Below are 20339 nucleotides of genomic sequence, written 5' to 3' on the forward strand. Positions count from 1 at the left end.
TTATAAGGGAGGAAGGTGGTCAGTAGACATTGAGGTTGGCCCTCGATTTGGTCCCAGTGTACAATTTCGGCCCACTTTGTATTTGAGTTTGACACCCCTGAAAACCTAGAGTATCACTAGCAAGAAACATAAGAAGAAAGGGACCTAACCAATCACCTGGTCTCTTCTTGCTGGCTTTCAGACACTATGCCTGGATTTGGGAGTCAGTAGAGATCAGGAGGGTGATCAGACACAATCAAAAATTTTGAAGAAATAAATTGCTTTCCTGAATGCCAAACTCACAATGACCACTACACAACATATTTGACTCCTTGGAAACCTCCTACTTTCACGTTTACATTGAAAGAACTGTGTTTTATGTAAACAACTCTAAATTCATTTTCATGCCCTCTCCCCCCCCCCAAAAAAAAAGTGTATAGATACATCTAGGCACAGAAGGATGCAAAGGAGATTGAACAATACCCAAAATTCAATAACTAAAGAGACATAAATAAACCTTATATCTGTCAGACCGGTATGATTCCGTATAGCGTCTGCAAATGCTTGTGCCCCTTCATCTCCAATACGATTCCCCCACATTCTGCAAAGAGAGCAATCAGTACTGTTTAAGAAAATAAAATAAGAGCCACTATCTTAATTTTACTCTTTTTGTCATTAAATGTTTGCTTCCATTTCCTGAAAGAGAAATCTTAACTGTTGTGGAAACAAATCCTCTCCAGGACAACTGCAATAACTTCAATTATCATCACTCTCTTCCTTGTTTTATGGAGGAGAAAGAATTGCCTAAGCACTGATGAGAGACTCAAGTGATGTGACTGAACACCTGAAGAGTGGTAACTTGGTGTGTCTACAGATTTATTGCATAGATTATTTGTATAGAAGAGGTTGGGTGTGATGTTCGGCACAGGCTAGTACACTCCTGTCATGCATGGGTGGTGCTACACTGGGGCACTGGCCCCCTCTAAGAATCACTGTTCCCCCTCTGCTCAGTAACATACAGTTAACGGTTTCCAGGCTCCAGCAGCATACAGTGAACAGGATAGGGTCTGTAAAAAAAAAACTCTCCATGTCAGCCTGAGTCTATGTAGGTGTTAAGTAAATTAAGGATCTTATCTATTTGCCATAAATACTTCACAATCCTTGCAAGATCCCTTGTAATTGATATATCTAGATGACACTTACATTTGCAAAATAATCTCTCTACCTCCTTCTGATTGTATGTTCTAACATTGTCAGTCAACAGGAATAGAGTCTGAAGAAGACTCACTAGCTGAAAGCTTACAGTTTTTCTTTTAAATTAGCCAATAAACTAGAGCTTGTATTTTAAAGACAGGAAGTTTTGAATCAGGATAATAATCCTCATTCTCCAGCAATGCTTAACTACTAAGATAAGGAAATACACACACAGTGTTTCTCTCCTTCCAGCAAAAAAGTCTAAATTTAAAGTATCGCGAGTTATTCCAGATGCAGAAATCATGTATTTAGACACCTTGTAAGCATTTTGAAGAGCTTCACATTTTCTACCTAATATTCATCTGGTGTGTACAGAAGAAGCTATTCTACTGCAGTGTGCATAGACTTCCCTCAGACTTAATCTGTGGGCAAGTTCCTATCAGGAAGGAGTCTTCAGCTCCAGATAGAAAAAATCATCAACCCTACCAGGATCTACAAAAGGAATCAAGGGGTGAATTAGTCTTGCAAGTAAAAGCAAGAAGTTTTAAATCAGGATGATACCATTTATTGGCTAACCTAAAAGAATAAGAGTAAGCTTTCTGCTGTGCTTCCTTCTACAGACTGTAATCCTGTTTGCTTACAAGATGTTGGAACAGACAGCTATTTACTTGCAACATCAAAAGGGGATACAACGTTTTTTGGAAGCATAAATACATGCTATTAAGATGCCTTAAATGAAGCAGAACATTTAAATGGGGTGAGAGGATGCTGGCTAATTTATGACTAATAGATAAGACCCCTTGTTTACTCAGACCTCATACAATTAGGATTCAGACGATCACAGAGGCATTGTAAATTTCGAGTTCACAAGTTTTAGCTACAGGCAGAATGGAAGCAATATTTGTCTAGGCTGAGAAAGAGTTATGGCAATAAACATTATCAACATCATACCAATATACATTTTGTGTCTTTATTCAAGCCTTTGTCCACAGCTTTGAATTAATGTATAATAATAATAATAAATGTTGTCTCTGCTATTAATCAATCTTCTAGCAATTTCAAATAGTTGGCTGTCCATCCTCAGCCCTCGTGGGCCATATCCATGCCAGTGTTTAGGATGGACAGAGAAATAGAGAAATATGTTCTACTTGATGAATCTCACCTTTCCTGATTTAGGGCTGGTGCACACCGAGCGGCTTTTTCAGCGTTTCTGCAGCTGCTTGCGGCTGCGGATCCGCTTGGTCAATGTATCTCAATGGGGTGGTGCACACCAGAGCGGGAGGTGTTTTGCAGAAACGAAAAATGCCGGGGTGAGGCATTTTTTGGATTTCGGATGCGTTTCTGCCTCAATGTTAAGTATAGGAAAAACGCAAACCGCTCTGAAAAACGCCTGTTCAGAGCGGTTTTGCCGGCGTTTTTGTTACAGAAGCTGTTGAGTAACAGCTTTACTGTAACAATATATGAAATGTACTATACTGAAATCCGCTGCAGCAATCGCAAAACGCTAGCAAAACGCCATAGAAAAATAAGAAAAAGCGTTTCAAAATCTGCTAGCATTTTGCGGATCTGCTAGCGGGTCTTGGTGTGCACCAGGCCAGAGTCCCTTCAATTAATTTGAGCTGTGCTGAGGTTATACAGTCCTGGTCTAGATGGTATTTCCCTATATTAATTTGCTCATTTTTTTGTTTTTGAAGAAGGCGAAAGGACTTGAATGACCTATGATATCCTGGGAAATGTATTCATCTTTATGGATTTCACACGACCAAACAAGGAAATTTGTGGTTTCTGACACCAATGTTCTAAGTCTTTGTTTATTATGTCACTGAACTAGAGGACATTTTCTTCACCTATATCTTCTAATATGAGTTTAGTCCCAGGAATTTAATGGAAATCCATACCCAGTGAAGGAAAACATCTCCCTTACATTGTACATTTTTATATCTACAATAAGTGACAAAATATGACAATTTTGTACACTGTTTGGTCTTGGGGAATAATCCTTGTATGAGCTTCCATTAGCTATGGGAAAGGAGTTGCTCCTTGGCAATTCTTTAGAAAAATAAAAGACGAGTATGTCTTCAAACATACTGTATGCTAATATTGTGAAGTCAAGTTGCCAGGCCCAGGACTTTTTCATGATTTCACATTTTCACTAAGACTCCTATATTGTGACCTTTTCTTCTAGTTTTTCTTTTCCTACTCTTCTAATCTAGGGAGGCCACTGGAAAGTCTCAATCTGGCGTTGTCTATTGCTCACTGTTGTAGGAGGTTTGCTATTACCAATACCAGTTACATTGTATAGGCTATTGTAGAATTTATGGAACATAGCAGCTATATCTGCCATTACTAATATTTTAGTGACATCTGGTTTCACCAATTCCTTCACTCTTGTTTCTGCTCTTTTTGCTCTTTGTGACCTGTTTCCTGCTTTTATCCCACATTTCCTGATTTTATCATTATTTTTATTTATAAAGCACCAACATATTTCATATACCCTATGCAAAACATACAACAATGGGGAGCAGCGATACATAAACAGTTCAGAATAGAGATACGTACAATTGATGTGTAGTTTGGGCAGACAAATGACAGCACTCAAGGCTGCACCTGAAATGGAAACCAACAGAGGCATGCAGAGCCGCTCTGGGGCTAAATACATGCCTTGAATGCAAAACAGATGCAATTATGTACTAATTCTAATCTAAAATATGTTGAATACAGATTCAAGCAATTAATGCAGCTAGCCACAGGTATACTTACGTTCAATTTATACAGCAGGAGACATGGCAGCGCTTTCATACAGAGGCTGTACCCAAATGATTTATCTGCATGGATGTGCAGAGCTCCAGAAACTGGACAACATTACACAACTAGCACTCAAACTGGTATAACAAAGGAGGGCAGCCCCCTGCCTCCCTGCATGCTCGATGAGAGAATCAATCTCTCCTTCCAGCATCGTGACCCAGAGGTCACGAAAGTGAAAGTGGGCCAGTGCGGCCCACAGGAGCGGCGGGGAGCTGAGGTTTTTTTCGGCTACCTGCTCTGCTCAGCCCCCCGGATCAGGTAGCCTAAATTTTTTTTAAATCCATGAGCCCACCTCGGGATATTCATGATCCCTTATGCTTTTGATTCCATTTAAACCTTATTTTTGTCTGGTCCTTTGTGATGTGTTCCCGTTAGTCAGAAATGCTTCCCTTCATTCTGCTGTAAGACCTTATGCAGAGCATAAAAGGCCGAGCGCCATGTAGCAATAACCATCTGTACTATATTATATATAAGTATTGTCCACTTACCCAATTTCACAAATACTGTTGTTTCTTTGTAAGGCGCGTGCAATAAGTGTACCACCAACAGCTGTAAACTGATTGTATCCCAGTCTATAATACAAATTAAACATATATGTGAAATGTTTTAAAGCAGTAACAGTAAATTCAGACTATATTCATGCTGTTTGCTCTATCATTTTATTATCTTGCCTATGAGTTTGACAGGTATCTTCTAAGTATGCTGAGCCTGTTACAAATAGCAAATACTCATAAAGCTGTCATAGATTAAAGGTCCTCATATAAGACAGTACAGTAGTCAGTAAGGGGAGGATTCAGCCTTACTGTAAACCCATCTACCACACAGGGACTGAAGACTGAAAGTAGGGAAAATAAAAGTTTTATACATACCTGGGGCTTCCTCCAGCCCCCTCAGCGCAGATTGCTCCCTCGCCTCCTAGATCCTCCTGTAGCTTCCTAAAGCCTCCTAGATCCTCCTGTAGCAGCCCCTTTCTCCACTGCCAGTCGGGCATACTGTGCATGCACAGCTCGGCCACCCGCACCCGCCCCGCCGTGCACCCGTCACTGGGAGCGTTCTGCGCCTGTGCAGTACTACTCCGCCGACTGGCCGAGGAGAACGGGGCTCCTGCGGGCGTATCTAGGAGGCTTTAGAGGGACGTGAGGGACTGATCTGCGCTGGAGGAAGCCCCAGGTATGTATAAAACATTTATGTCCCTTCGTCTCAGGTACACTTTCAATAAAAAATACTATTAAACAGTACACACAGTTCTGGATTCCTAAAACTTACTGTCAGTTTCTGAGCGGATGTTCAATTCAAGCCAGGACCAGATTTACCATAAAGCACTGTAGGCATGTGTCTACAGGCACAACTCATCCACCTCTCCTCCTGCTTCTCCAGCGCTATCCCACTCTGTCAGTCCCTTCACTGGCTGCCAGTTACACAACAGATACAATTTAAAATCCTTACCCTCGCCTACAAAGCCCTCCACAACCTGGAACACTCTCTCTCAACACATCCACCACTCACTGTAACGATCGGTGGGCGCAGAGAGTATCTGATTACCGGTGATCTGCAGTATCACCGGAAATACAGATATATACCAGATTATAAGTGATCTGCAGTCTCACCGATAATCCGATATACAAACTAACCTCTGTTCGCCTGAGTAGAGTGTAGTGTTTTGGTGTAACAGTAACACTAGGAGGCCTAGGCCTCAGTGCAGCAAGGAGAACTGCACGGATTCCTTCCGCAGACCTGAGCTCTCCAAGACGGGAGGAGTCAGACTGACAGTAGGAAGGAAAGTCCGAGAGTGACACTCAGGAAGAAGTGTCACTAACAGGACTGGGAACCGCCTCCAATCGTGAGGTCGGTTCTCGAGGTCGGACAAGCCAGGTCGTACACACACGGACAGATAAAGTACAAATACAGTAGGCAAAGGCGGAGTCAAAGTACAGGCAGGGTTCGGCAACGGGGTATCAGATATATCGGGGTACAAAATCAGGAGGCAGAAACAGAGTCTAGGAACGAGCCGAGGTTCGGCAACAGAGTATCAGAAATATCGAGGTACAAGGTCAGAGTTCAGGAGGATAGTCGAGGCAGGCAAAAGTCATAACAGATAATCACAATCAAACTAGTACTTTAGCTATCAATAATCTAGCTAAGTGTAGGATTACAGCTCCAGCTGGTCCCGGCACACTTAAGGATCTGACTACGGATCTGGGTGCTCCCACATATGTGATCGCACGCCAGACAAAGAGCAAGTGAACAGCCAGCAGTATATATACTCTAGGACCTTTCCAGGACCTCCCTAATTGCTGGTCCAATGAGAGCAGTGGAATTTGTCAGCTGACCCAGCTGGTCAGCCGACACCCTTCTAACTGCTATTTAAACTCTGCCTCTCTGCTCGCGCGCGTGTAAGTCTGAATCTTGGTGGACTATCAGTCCCAGCCACACCAGTACTGTCATGCAATGTATCTAATGCGGGGGCCGCCTCTGATGCGGATTCCGCCGTTCCCAATGCGGATTCCGCCGCACTGCCTATGCGGCATGCAGCGTTTTTTCCGCGTTGTGACGCCATGCTGGACGCGGAAACAGCCGCCTCACCTTGAGAGACGGCGGCATTTCCGCGTTTCCTTACAGTACCCCCCCCCCCCCCCCCGAGGAGTGGACTCCGGACAACTCCTACCAGGTTTCTCGGGATGTAAGGCATGAAACTCCCTCCTTAACTCGTCTGCATGCATGCGTGAACCCGGTACCCACTGTCTCTCCTCAATGCCGTACCCTTTCCAATGTACGAGGTACTGTACCGAATTCTGTACCATGCGTGAATCCAATATCTTTTCTGCCTCGTACTCAGGTTGGTCGTCCACCACCACAGGAGGAGGAGGAGTGGGACCCACATGGACTGCTGGTTTAAGCAGGGATACGTGGAAGGACTTTACCCCACGCATGCTGGCGGGAAGATCAACGGAATACGTAACGTTGTTGATCTTCTTGGCCACTGAAAATGGACCCACAAACCTGGGGCCCAGTTTATCTGAGGGCTGTCTCAGGGTTAAGTGACGTGTGGACACCCAGACCAAGTCTCCTGGCTGGAACTTCCACTCCAATGAGCGTCTTTTGTCAGCCTGACCCTTTTGACTCTGGAATGCCCTTTCCAGATTACTCTTCACCTTCCCCCAGATGACTTTAAATGCCCTGTGCCAGGCTTCCAGGGTTGGAAATGGAGAGGAGGCAACTGGCAAGGGGGAAAACTTGGGCGATCTCCCCGTTACCACCTGAAAAGGCGAAAATCCGGAGGAGGAATTTCTCAAGTTATTTTGAGCAAATTCTGCGAAGGGCAAAAATCTGACCCAGTCGTCTTGTGCCTCCGCAACATAACATCTCAAAAATTGTTCTAGAGACTGATTTATCCTTTCAGTCTGGCCATTAGTCTGTGGGTGGTAGCCGGACGAGAAAGACAGCTTCATGCCCATTTGGTGGCAAAATGCCCTCCAGAATCTAGAAATGAATTGGACTCCCCTATCCGACACTATGTTTTCCGGAATGCCATGCAGCCGGAAAATGTGGATGATGAATAGGTCGGCCAATTCCTGAGCCGAGGGGAGTCCTTTCAAGGGCACGAAATGGGCCATCTTGCTGAAGCGGTCGACTACCACCCAAATGACCGACATGCCTTCAGACCTGGGGAGCTCACCCACGAAATCCATGGACAAGTGGGTCCATGGCTCACTCGGGGCGGGCAAAGGCTGTAAGGTACCGACAGGTGCCAGCCGGGAGGGTTTACTCTTAGCACATACTGCGCATTCCCTAACAAATTCCCTGCAATCAACAGACAGGGAAGGCCACCAGGCACACCTGGCTACAAGATCCTGTGTTCTGGCAACTCCAGGATGTCCAGCATTTTTATGTGCGTGGAACATTTCAAGGATCTGAAGACGAAAGGGCAAGGGAATAAACATGACCCCTTCAGGCTTCCCTTCCGGGATGTCCTGCTGGAAGGGGCTCAACGTCTCCTTCCAGTCTTCCCAAGTCTCAATTGCAGCCAGCACCAATTTTCGCGGAACAATTGTCTCCGGGACGGAGGCCTGTGCTGTTTCTGGCTCAAAGCACCTGGATAGCGCATCTGCCTTAGTATTCTTACTGCCCGGGGTGTACGTAATCACGAATGTGAACCTTGAAAAAAACAGGGACCATCGAGCCTGACGAGGGCTTAACCTCTTAGCCCCCTCGATGTATTCCAGATTCTTGTGGTCGGTAAAAACCGTGATAGTATGCTCCGCTCCTTCTAACCAATGACGCCATTCTTCAAAGGCTAGTTTAATGGCTAAGAGTTCCCTGTTGCCTATATCGTAGTTTCTCTCTGCTGGAGAGAATCTCCGAGAAAAATAGGCACATGGGTGCAATCTACCCTGTAAGCCTGAACGTTGAGACAGCACAGCCCCCACCCCGACTTCTGAGGCGTCTACCTCAACAATAAAAGGGAAGGAAGTGTCTACGTGTCTTAGTATGGGTGCTGTGCAGAACAGCTCCTTCAAGGTCGAAAATGCCTGTAGGGCCTCAGGTGACCAGTGAGTAGTATCCGCCCCTTTCCTAGTGAGACTGGTGAGAGGTGCAATAACGGTGGAGTACCCCTTTATGAACCTCCTATAATAGTTTGCAAAACCCAGAAAACGTTGCAACGACTTTAACCCCACCGGCTGAGGCCACTCCAGAACAGCGGATACCTTGGCAGGGTCCATAGACAGGCCCGAGGTGGAGATTATGTACCCCAGAAAGGCGACAGATGTAACTTCAAAAATACATTTTTCCAACTTGGCGTACAGCAGATTTTGTCTCAACTTGTTTAGCACAAATCTGACATGGACCCTGTGCTTGGAGAGGTTGTTGGAGTAAATTAGTATATCGTCAAGGTATACAAGCACAAACCTACCCAACACCTCCCTGAATACCTCGTTAATCAATTCCTGGAAGACGGCTGGCGCATTGCACAACCCGAAGGGCATCACTAAGTACTCGTAATGCCCATCGGGTGTGTTGAAGGCCGTCTTCCATTCATCGCCCTCTCTAATGCGGATCAGGTTGTATGCACCCCTCAGATCCAATTTTGAAAAGATCTTAGCGTCTGTGACCTGCGTGAATAAATCGTCTATTAATGGCAACGGATAACGATTCTTCACCGTGATTTTATTTAGGCCCCGATAATCGATGCAAGGTCGAAGACCTCCATCTTTTTTCTTAACAAAAAAGAAACCGGCCCCTGCAGGCGAGCGGGAGGGGCGAATGAACCCCTTGGCCAGATTGTCACGGATGTACTCCTGCATAGCCACCTTCTCTGGTCCAGACAAATTATACAGGTGACCCCTAGGGGGCATACAACCGGCACGGAGATCGATGGGGCAATCGAAAGGGCGATGAGGAGGTAACCTATCAGCAGCCTTGGGACAGAATACATCCGAGAACTCGGAGTATTGCTCGGGAACACCCTCCACATGTACCTTGGTCTGACCTAATACCACTTTTCCTAGGCACTGTTGGGAACAGAAGTCTGACCAACTGGTTAATTGTCCTGTCGCCCAATTAATCTGTGGCGAATGAAGCTGCAGCCAAGGCATACCTAGGACAATGGTGGAGGTGGTCATATGTAACACAAAAAAACGTAAACTCTCCCTATGCAGTACCCCAGTAATGACTTCCACCTCTGGTGTCTGGGACAGCGGACGGTCCCTTTGTAACGGGGAGTCGTCCACGGCAGTAACCTGGATAGGTGGTTTTACTGGGGTGAGAGGAATGTCCAACTTCTCTGCAAATTCGGAACTCATGAAGTTAGCCGCGGAGCCTGAATCAATAAAGGCCTCCGTGGCTTCAGATTTGTCCCCCCATGTAATCGTACAGGGGAGGAGCAATCGTCTTTCTTTCAGGGGTGCGAGCTGGGCGCCTAGGGTGTCACCCCTTATCACTCCTAGGCGGTAGCGTTTCCCGGCTTATCCTTATTAGGCTTAATGAGACAGTCTCGTACCCTATGCCCCCCTTCACCACAGTATAAACATAGTTGTTCCGACAATCTCCGTCTTCTCTCCACTTGGGTCAACTTAGACCGACCGATCTGCATCGGCTCAGGTGGAGGCAAGACCGGAGATGATGAGACAGAAGGAGACGGAGTTACTAGGGGTGCAGCGGGAGGCACTGTGTAAGAGGTCGGCCTAAGCCGATGACTGCCCCTAGTCTGTCTCTGATGGCGTAGCCTACGGTCGATTCGAATGGCCGATGAGATGGCCTCGTCGACTGTTTTGGGTTCGGGTTGGCTTAACATTAGGTCGGAGACCTCATCCGACAACCCAGACAGGAAGTAATCTAACAGGGCATAAGTGCCAAACCTGGCCGTAACTGACCACCTACGAAATTCGGCCGCGTAATCCTCGACTGGACCCCTGCCTTGCCGTAAAAGTTTGAGCTTCCGCTCAGAGGATGCAGCAAGGTCAGGGTCGTCGTAGATTACGGCCATGGCCTTAAAAAATTCCTCTACCGAGGTCAGAGCAGTATCGGTAGAAGGCAGGTTGTATGCCCATGACTGGGAGTCACCAGACAGCAAAGTTTTAATAAAGGTGACCCGTTGGGTCTCAGTACCCGAGGATCGGGGTCTCAACTCGAAATACGATAACACTCTACTCCTGAAATTCCGGAAGTCAGACTTGTGGCCGGAAAATTTATCAGGTACAGGCATACGTATGTCAGTACTAGGAGAGGATCGCACTGAATCAACTGACGTCTGGAGGGTTTGCACAGAGCCTGACAGGACATCAATCATAGTCTTGTGGCTACCCAGCACTTGGTTGATGTTTTCCACCGAAGTGGCAAGTGCGCCCAGACGGTCAGTATGTGCGTCCATTTGCATTTTTTGGGTCTGGCGTTCTGTAACGATCGGTGGGCGCAGAGAGTATCTGATTACCGGTGATCTGCAGTATCACCGGAAATACAGATATATACCAGATTATAAGTGATCTGCAGTCTCACCGATAATCCGATATACAAACTAACCTCTGTTCGCCTGAGTAGAGTGTAGTGTTTTGGTGTAACAGTAACACTAGGAGGCCTAGGCCTCAGTGCAGCAAGGAGAACTGCACGGATTCCTTCCGCAGACCTGAGCTCTCCAAGACGGGAGGAGTCAGACTGACAGTAGGAAGGAAAGTCCGAGAGTGACACTCAGGAAGAAGTGTCACTAACAGGACTGGGAACCGCCTCCAATCGTGAGGTCGGTTCTCGAGGTCGGACAAGCCAGGTCGTACACACACGGACAGTTAAAGTACAAATACAGTAGGCAAAGGCGGAGTCAAAGTACAGGCAGGGTTCGGCAACGGGGTATCAGATATATCGGGGTACAAAATCAGGAGGCAGAAACAGAGTCTAGGAACGAGCCGAGGTTCGGCAACAGAGTATCAGAAATATCGAGGTACAAGGTCAGAGTTCAGGAGGATAGTCGAGGCAGGCAAAAGTCATAACAGATAATCACAATCAAACTAGTACTTTAGCTATCAATAATATAGCTAAGTGTAGGATTACAGCTCCAGCTGGTCCCGGCACACTTAAGGATCTGACTACGGATCTGGGTGCTTCCACATATGTGATCGCACGCCAGACAAAGAGCAAGTGAACAGCCAGCAGTATATATACTCTAGGACCTTTCCAGGACCTCCCTAATTGCTGGTCCAATGAGAGCAGTGGAATTTGTCAGCTGACCCAGCTGGTCAGCCGACACCCTTCTAACTGCTATTTAAACTCTGCCTCTCTGCTCGCGCGCGTGTAAGTCTGAATCTTGGTGGACTATCAGTCCCAGCCACACCAGTACTGTCATGCAATGTATCTAGTGCGGGGGCCGCCTCTGATGCGGATTCCGCCGTTCCCAATGCGGATTCCGCCGCACTGCCTATGCGGCATGCAGCGTTTTTTCCGCGTTGTGACGCCATGCTGGACGCGGAAACAGCCGCCTCACCTTGAGAGACAGCGGCATTTCCGCGTTTCCTTACACTCACCCACACTTACTATTTTTAGGCATTCTGAAAACTCACCTATTCATGACAAGCATACTCTCCTACCTAGGACACTTCAGCTACTGACCCCCATTTTTACCATCTCATACACAGCTTCCCTTTACCTACTCTCTTATACCTTAAACTTAGAGACTGTAAGGCCTTTTGGCCAGTGCTCTCTTCCCCTTTTGTCTCTCAATGCTGTGTAATGTGTGTGCATACCTCCCACCCCTGTGTAAAAATCTGTAGTTTATTGTTCACAGCATCAGCAGTAATCCACCATTGTCTTGTATTAACTGTTGTATTGTTTATTTTGTATCATTCTACCCTGTATGCTTTGTACAGCGCCATGGAAGATGCTGGCGCTATATAAATCAAAAATAATAATAATAAAATGTATCTGCTTGTCTTGAAAAATCCTACAGGTATGGACCTTGCATTCTGTAAACTGCCATGTGTGAATGGATCCTATTAATAACATAAGTTTTTGTGTTGGGTCCAAAACAAACAAAAAATGTTCAATGTATGTTCTGATGTTGTGAACCAAGCCTAAAAAAACCTTGGGATTTGCAGTTGGGTATTTTTTTCCCCCAGTAAACTAAATGCCTGTGAGGAGGATAAGATGCCTTGATCCTACTGTGTTTCCTTTATCTTTATATGTGTATCAATAGTAAGTGTCTCCCTTTATATATGTATTTTTTCAATCCTGGCAATCTCCTCATGATATTTCAAAATGCTTTCCATTTTTTCTTGTCTCTTTTTGACAAAACAATTATCACTAATAACACACCAACAACTTGTCGTGACATCTCCTTTAGCATGTCCCATCGGTTGCAGCTAAACTGCAGCCAGCCTGAGTTCTCTGCATGCATTCAGTTGCATAGTTTTGCTAGCATTCACCAAAGTGTCATTTTGAGGCCTTTAACTTTAGAATTCTGGAGTTGTTTTAAGGATTGAAGAGTTAACTTAAAGACAGAAGAGTTAACTTTAGGTTTGCCTGAGGTAAAATGTTTCCTGAATACGACATGCCTCATTACCATGGTGATCACTCTAGAAATGTTATTAAAGACAGGAGATAAGCTTTGACAGGCCATTGACAGACTGTTAATTAACTGCGTGTGAAAATAACTACAGAGGAGGTAACTTAACTATAGAGGCGGTAACTTAACTACAGAGGAGGTAACTTAAAGGACAACTGAAGTGAGAGGGATATGGAGGCTGCCATATTTATTTCCATCTACAGATTAGATAGGTAGGTACTCTGCAGTATAGATTATAGGTGCCTGCACGACAGATTAGATAGGTAGGTGCCCCACAGGCCACAGTATAGATTAGATAGGTGCCTGCAGTATAGATTAGATAGGTAGGTGCCCTGCAGTATAGATTAGATAGGTGCCTGCAGTATAGTTTAGATAAGTGCATGCAGTATAGATTAAATAGGTGCCTGCAGTATAGATTAGATAAGTGCCAGCAGTATAGATTAGATAGGTAGGTGCCCTGCAGTATAGATTAGATAGATAGGTGCCTGCAGTTTAGATTAGATAGGTGCCTGCAGTATAGATTAGATAGGTGCCTGCAGTATAGATTAGATAGGTGCCTGCAGTATAGATTAGATAGATAGGTGCCCGCAGTTTAGATTAGATAGGTGCCTGCAGTATAGATTAGATAGGTGCCTGCAGTATAGGTTAGATAGGTAGGTGCCCTGCAGTATAGATTAGATAGATAGGTGCCTGCAGTTTAGATTAGATAGGTGCCTGCAGTATAGATTAGATAGGTGCCTGCAGTATAGATTAGATAGGTGCCTGCAGTATAGATTAGATAGATAGGTGCCCGCAGTTTAGATTAGATAGGTGCCTGCAGTATAGATTAGATAGGTGCCTGCAGTATAGATTAGATAGGTGCCTGCAATATATATTAGATAGGTTGGTGCCCTGTAGTACAGATTAGATAGGTGCCTGCAGTATAGATTAGATAGGTGCCTGCAGTATAGATTAGATAGATAGGTGCCCGCAGTTTAGATTAGATAGGTGCCTGCAGTATAGATTAGATAGGTGCCTGCAGTATAGATTAGATAGATAGGTGCCCGCAGTTTAGATTAGATAGGTGCCTGCAGTATAGATTAGATAGGTGCCTGCAGTATAGATTAGATAGGTGCCTGCAATATATATTAGATAGGTTGGTGCCCTGTAGTACAGATTAGATAGGTGCCTGCAGTATAGATTAGATAGGTGCCTGCAGTATAGATTAGATAGATAGGTGCCCGCAGTTTAGATTAGATAGGTGCCTGCAGTATAGATTAGATAGGTGCCTGCAGTATAGGTTAGATAGGTAGGTGCCCTGCAGTATAGATTAGATAGATAGGTGCCTGCAGTTTAGATTAGATAGGTGCCTGCAGTATAGATTAGATAGGTGCCTGCAGTATAGATTAGATAGGTGCCTGCAGTATAGATTAGATAGATAGGTGCCCGCAGTTTAGATTAGATAGGTGCCTGCAGTATAGATTAGATAGGTGCCTGCAGTATAGATTAGATAGGTGCCTGCAATATATATTAGATAGGTTGGTGCCCTGTAGAACAGATTAGATAGGTGCCTGCAGTATAGATTAGATAGGTGCCTGCAGTATAGATTAGATAGATAGGTGCCTGCAGTATAGATTAGATAGGTAGATGCCCTGCAGTACAGGTTATATAGGTGCCTGCAGTATAGATTAGATAGGTGCCTGCAGTATAGATTAGATAGGTGCCTGCAATATAGATTAGATAGGTAGATGCCCTGCAGTACAGGTTAGATAGGTATGTTCCTTGAGTAAAGGTTACATTGGTGAGTGGCTGCAGCAGTGGGGAGAGCGGGCATTGAAGTTAAAACTCACATTTCTTCTGCCGATCATCGCAGCTTCCATCTTCTTCCTGTCCCGGCATCTGTGTATTGGTAACAGCGCCCCCTGTGGTGACATGCGGTCACGTCATCACAGGGGGCGCTGTTACCATTACGTCAGATGCTGGGAGAGGAGGAGATGGAAGCTGCGATGAGCAGCAGAAGAAATGTGAGTTTTAGTAACTATGCCCGCTCTCCCCACCGCCGCAGAGGGTGCGGGGCCTCTTCAGGCGCGGGGCCTGGGGCGATTGCCCCACTTGCCACCCCCAAAGGCCGGCTCTGCATCTAAGCAATGCCAGTTGCCAGGCCCTCCTGCTGATCCTCCCGCCTCTAATACTGAAAAAGCATGCAGCAGATCAAGTGTTTCTGACATGAATGTCAGATCTGACAAGACTAGCTGCATGCTTGTTTCTGGTGTTATTCAGATACTACTGCAGAGAAATAGACCAGCAGGGCTGCCAGGCAACTGGTATTGATTAAATAGGCTGACCAGATGTCTTTTTTTTCACTGGACAGGTCCTCACAGGTTTTTGAAATTTCCCGGGTGAAGAGAGCCGAACACAGAGCGAGTCAGAAGAGCCGATTGAAGAGACAGAGAGCCGAACAGCCAAGACTCAGTCCAGTGTTTTCCCCAGAGCCTATCAGCTGGGCAGTAGTGTTGTCCGGATCATGAACGATTCGGATCTTTGATCCGGATCTTTTTTGTGAGTCGAATCATCCGGATCATTACAATGAACAAATGATCCGGATGATTTGACTCACAAAAAAGATTCGGATCCGAATTGTTCATGATCCGGACAACACTACTGCGCAGCTGATAGGCTCTGGGGAAAACACTGGACTGAGTCTTGGCTGTTCGGCTCTCTGTCTCTTCAATCGGCTCTTCTGACTTGCTCTGTGTTCGGCTCTCTTCACCAGAGACATTTCAAAAACCTGGGAGGACCTGTCCGGGGAAAAGAGGACATCTGGTCAGCCTAGATTAAAAGGAAATAAATATGGCAACCTCCATATACCTCTTACTTCATTTCCCCTTTAAGGAATGAAGAGATAAGATAACTCTCTCTCTGTGTGGTGGCAAGTTTTCTCTTGCCTTATTATCTCTAGCATGATCTTAGTGAATTGAGGCCATTGTCATCTGCATCCACTCTGCAGTTCAGAGCAGCTCAGGGTGCTGTCATGAATCCACCTATGGCTTGTTTCAGCTGAGCTGCAGCCAGACATTGCTGAATTCCCTGCATGCATGTTGCTGCAAAATGTTGCATGCATTTGTAGTGTCCTATCCATCTGCAATCAGCCTGCAGTCTTTAAAAGGAACCTTAACTGAGAGGGATATGAATGTTTCCTTTTCAACAATACCAGTTGCTTGGCAGTCCTGCGGATCTCTTTAGCTGCAGTAGTGGCTGAATCACACACCTGAAACAAGCATGCAGCTAATCCAGTCTGACTTCAGTCAGATCACCTGATCTGCATGCTTGTTGAGGGGCTGTGGCTATAAGTATTAAAGACACTGGATCAGCAGGAGAGTCAGGCAACTAGTATTATTTTAAAAGGAAAAATCCATATCCTTCTCAGTTTAGGTTCCCTTTAACCTCTTAAGGACCACGGGCTTAAACCCTCCTAAAGACCAGGCCATTTTTAACAAAAGGCCTTACTGCAGGGCCGTACAACTCGGCACACAAGTGATTCCCCCCCCCCCCCCCCCTTTTCTTCAACAGAGCTCTCTGTTGGTGGGGTCTGATCACTTCCCTTATTTGTTTTTTTATAAATATTTTCCCTTTATTTTTCTAATACATTTCTTTTTTCTTTTTTTCATTTACAAATCCCTTCCTCCCCTAGCCAGCCTATGACAGCGATCAGCTGTCATAGGCTTCAGCCAATGAGAGCTGATTGCTGTTTTGCCACCCAGGGGTACAGCCGTGTCACACGGCTGTCCCCAGTACATCGCAGCCGTAGATCGCAGCGCTGTACAGACTAAATAGATGACTAACAGTCTAACAGTCTCCTAGCAGTGATCGGCGCTGGGAGGCTGATGGCAGAGTAGAGCTCCGTCATCCAAGCATAGATGTGCACGCATCAGCGCGCATGATCGCCTGCAAATCCCTGACCAAGGACTTTACGCCGATCAGCGTTAGGGGGTCCTGGGGCTGCCGCGGCCACGCCCATCGGTGTGACGCGGTCGGCAACCAGTTAACCTTCCTGGCGGTGCATTTCTGTCTGGAATTAGGAGTAAAAAAACGGTACATTTTTTTTTCAAGAATTTTAGGCATCCAATTCTTAAGTCATAATAAAAGAATAAAAGTCTAGTAGACATTCTGCATATAAATAAAAGACTAGAACACAAATTTGTTGAATTAAATTTATGAATAAACGTAGAAAATAGTGAAACTGTACAAATAAGGCAGACAGAGAGTTGTCAAAATCCAGGGAGAGGTCGTGGCAGGCGGCAGTCAGAGAGTAGTCAAAATCCCGGCAAAAGTCGGTGCAGGCTGCACGCAGAGAGTAGTCAAAATCCAGACAGAGGTCGGTGCAGGCGGCAGGCAGAGAGTAGTCAAAATCCAGGCAGAGGTTAGTTCAGGCAGCAGGCAGAATGTAGTGAAAATCCAGGCAGAGGTCGGTGCAGGCGGCAGGCAGAGAGTAGTCAAAATCCAGGCAGAAATCGGTGCAGGCGGCACGCAGAGAGTAGTCAAAATCCAGACAGCGGCCAGGGCAGGCGGCAGGCAGAGAGTAGGGTTGCAACGGTATGAAAATTCACGGTATGATAACCGTAAAAAAAAATACCACGGTATGACGGTATTACGGTATACGGTATTACGCAATTATTCTCATTCCAATCTACCTATAAAAATGTCAAAAAAACAACAATCCCAAACAGTACCAAAAGTAAATCTCATTCTCCCCGTGTCACATGACTGCCTATGGCAGACAGGGCAGATAATAGGGCCATTTGAAAGCACAGAAGGTTAATATGTCGGCTTCCATGAATCAGGAAGTAGAAACTGTGCAGATTTATTTTAGGATTTGTATCAGCTGTAACAAAGAAAGAAATTGCTGTTGCATATCTTTTTGAGCAGAGAGGATGTTTTGAGTTCAGGTCCACTTTAAAAATGCTGGTGGTAAACTTTACTATACACCTTAGTGTACCAGAGATGAAGCATTGTGAAAGTTTTATATATACCTGCGGCTTCCTCCAGCCCCATCATGCGCACGGATCCCTCCCACGCCGCCATCCTCAGCCTTTTCTATCGCTGGTATTGAGTCCGGTAACTTGAGCCAGTTGCGGCCAGTCTGAGCATGCGCAGTGCGTTCTCTGCAGCGGAGAATAATACTACGTAGGCATAGTAATATTTTCTGCCAGAGACAGAGGGAGCGCACTGCGCATGCGTCAAACTGGCAGCGACTGGCCAAAGTTACGGGACTCAGTAACAGCGATAGAAAAGGCTGAGGATGGCGGCGTGGGAGGGATCTGTGCGCATGATCGGGCTGGAGGAAGCCGCAGTTACCTATAAAACTTTCACTATGCTGCGTCTCTGGTTTCCTTTAAAGGATACCAGAGCTGAAAAATAAAATGCAAATGGGTGGAGCGGACATGAATTAGGTGAAGTCCTGTGCTAAGCCACTGCGGACGATTTCTTTTAAAAGTAGGGGGACAGAGTAGAACAGGGGGGAGCGGTGGGCATGAGGACACATGACATCACACAAACACACGTACATCAGGCAGACGCACACACACACTCACACACTGTACACACACACACACACACACACACACACTGTACACACACACACACACACACACACACACACACACACACACACACACACACTGTACACACACACACACACACACACACACACACACACACACACACACACACACACACACACACTCACTCACACACATATACATCAGGCAGACATTCATCCATCAGGCAGACATAGCTCAGGCATCACACACACATGCCATACATTACACACTGGCTGCATTCAAACACAGCACCTCTCACACAGCAACATTGCTTATCTTGTGTCATAAGCTTCAGCTTGTCCACGTGCAGTGTGTCTCTCGCTCCTTCTCCCGGGCGGGCGGGCGGCATACTCATTTTCATGGGGGAGGAGAGCTGGACATTCCTTTGAACACTGATCTGTATCAGTGTTTATGTCAGCTCTGCAGTCGGGGGAGGCAGGGGGCTGCATACATCTAGCAGGAGGGAGAACGGGCTGTTGCTTTCTCTCATTTCCCGTATTTATTTAGGTAGGAATGACCTGGTGACTCCCCCTCTGCCTTTGTGGTACAGTCCACAATAAAAAACCACAAGCGGAAACATTGCGGGCGGGCGGGGGAAGGAAAGATCTCTGTGTGCTCTCCAGCCGTGGCCGCCCGCATCATCACAGGACGCGTATCACCACCCAGCTCCTGCACTCATGTCGGCAAGCCTCCCGCAATCAGGAACTAGCTTTGGGAGCTTGCCTTCCTAACGGAGGGAGACGGAGAGCAGGACAATGCCGGAGCGGTGGCGGGGGAAACGGAAATGCAGCCTAAACCGGTATTTCCTAAAAGTGCTTACCGTGATTACCGTACATTGTAAAACCATGGTATACCGCGATACCGGTAAATCGCGGCAACCCTAGCAGAGAGTAGTCAAAATCCAGGCAGAGGTCGGTGCAGGTGGCAGGCAGAGAGTAGTCAAAATCCAGGCAGAGGTCGGTGCAGGTGGCAGGCAGAGAATAGTCAAAATCCAGGCAGGTCGGTGTAGGCCGCGACCAAACAGGTGTACTGTTATACACCCTTTGCCTGCTGTACCAAATGTAGCAGGAATTGCATAAATTAGCATTCAGGTGGAAAGCTTCAGTTGGATGCAATCATAGATTGCATCGTTTTACAGGGACGCCCCGTGTAGGCACATCTCCCACACGGTCCCCTCCCTAACTACTCACCTGTCAACCGCATCCTGGAAGCTGCAAAAAAATAAATTTAAAATCACAAACACTGGTCCGTACGACAGCCGGGGGCCCCAGGTCTCTCTCACTGGCTGGGGCCCCCAAACCACCATGCGATACCTAGAGGGAAGTGTGGGCAAGTCCTGGACCTCTCACCTCCAAAGAGCTCATCCCCACAGCCTCTAAACTGAATGCTAACTGCAACAAACACAATTGCTAACTCCCAGCTAGAGCAATCTCCTGCCTCTATCTGGTCAGCAGACGCCAGTCAGCCAATCAGGTGTACTGTTATACACCCTTTGCCTGCTGTACCAAATCTAGCAGGAATTGCATAAATTAGCATTCAGGTGGGAGGCTTCGGTTGGATGCAATTGTAGATTGCATCGTTTTACAGGGATGCCCCGTGTAGGCACATCTCCAACACGGTCCCCTCCCTAACTACTCACCTGTCAACCACATCCTGGAAGCTGCAAAAAAGAAATGTGTGTATGTATGGTACAGCTAAGAAATAGAGCATGAGTAGCAAAGCAACAAGTTTCATAT

At 46.2% G+C, this 20339-nt stretch overlaps 1 protein-coding gene across 3 annotated transcripts in view; it reads right to left on the minus strand.

Annotated features, from left to right (window-relative positions):
* The window catches only part of NOD1 (nucleotide binding oligomerization domain containing 1), a 102224-nt gene that overhangs the window by 16523 nt on the left and 65362 nt on the right, over positions 1–20339 (minus strand). For all 3 annotated transcript variants that reach the window (XM_068236254.1, XM_068236255.1, XM_068236252.1), the window contains 2 exons: positions 4467–4550; positions 497–580 (listed from right to left, as the gene is read on the minus strand). In XM_068236254.1, coding sequence (XP_068092355.1) covers positions 497–580; positions 4467–4550 — 168 coding nt within the window. The remainder of the gene's footprint in view (positions 1–496; positions 581–4466; positions 4551–20339) is intronic.

Source organism: Hyperolius riggenbachi, chromosome 5 (assembly GCF_040937935.1).
Source record: "Hyperolius riggenbachi isolate aHypRig1 chromosome 5, aHypRig1.pri, whole genome shotgun sequence".
Classification (NCBI taxonomy): domain Eukaryota; kingdom Metazoa; phylum Chordata; class Amphibia; order Anura; family Hyperoliidae; genus Hyperolius; species Hyperolius riggenbachi.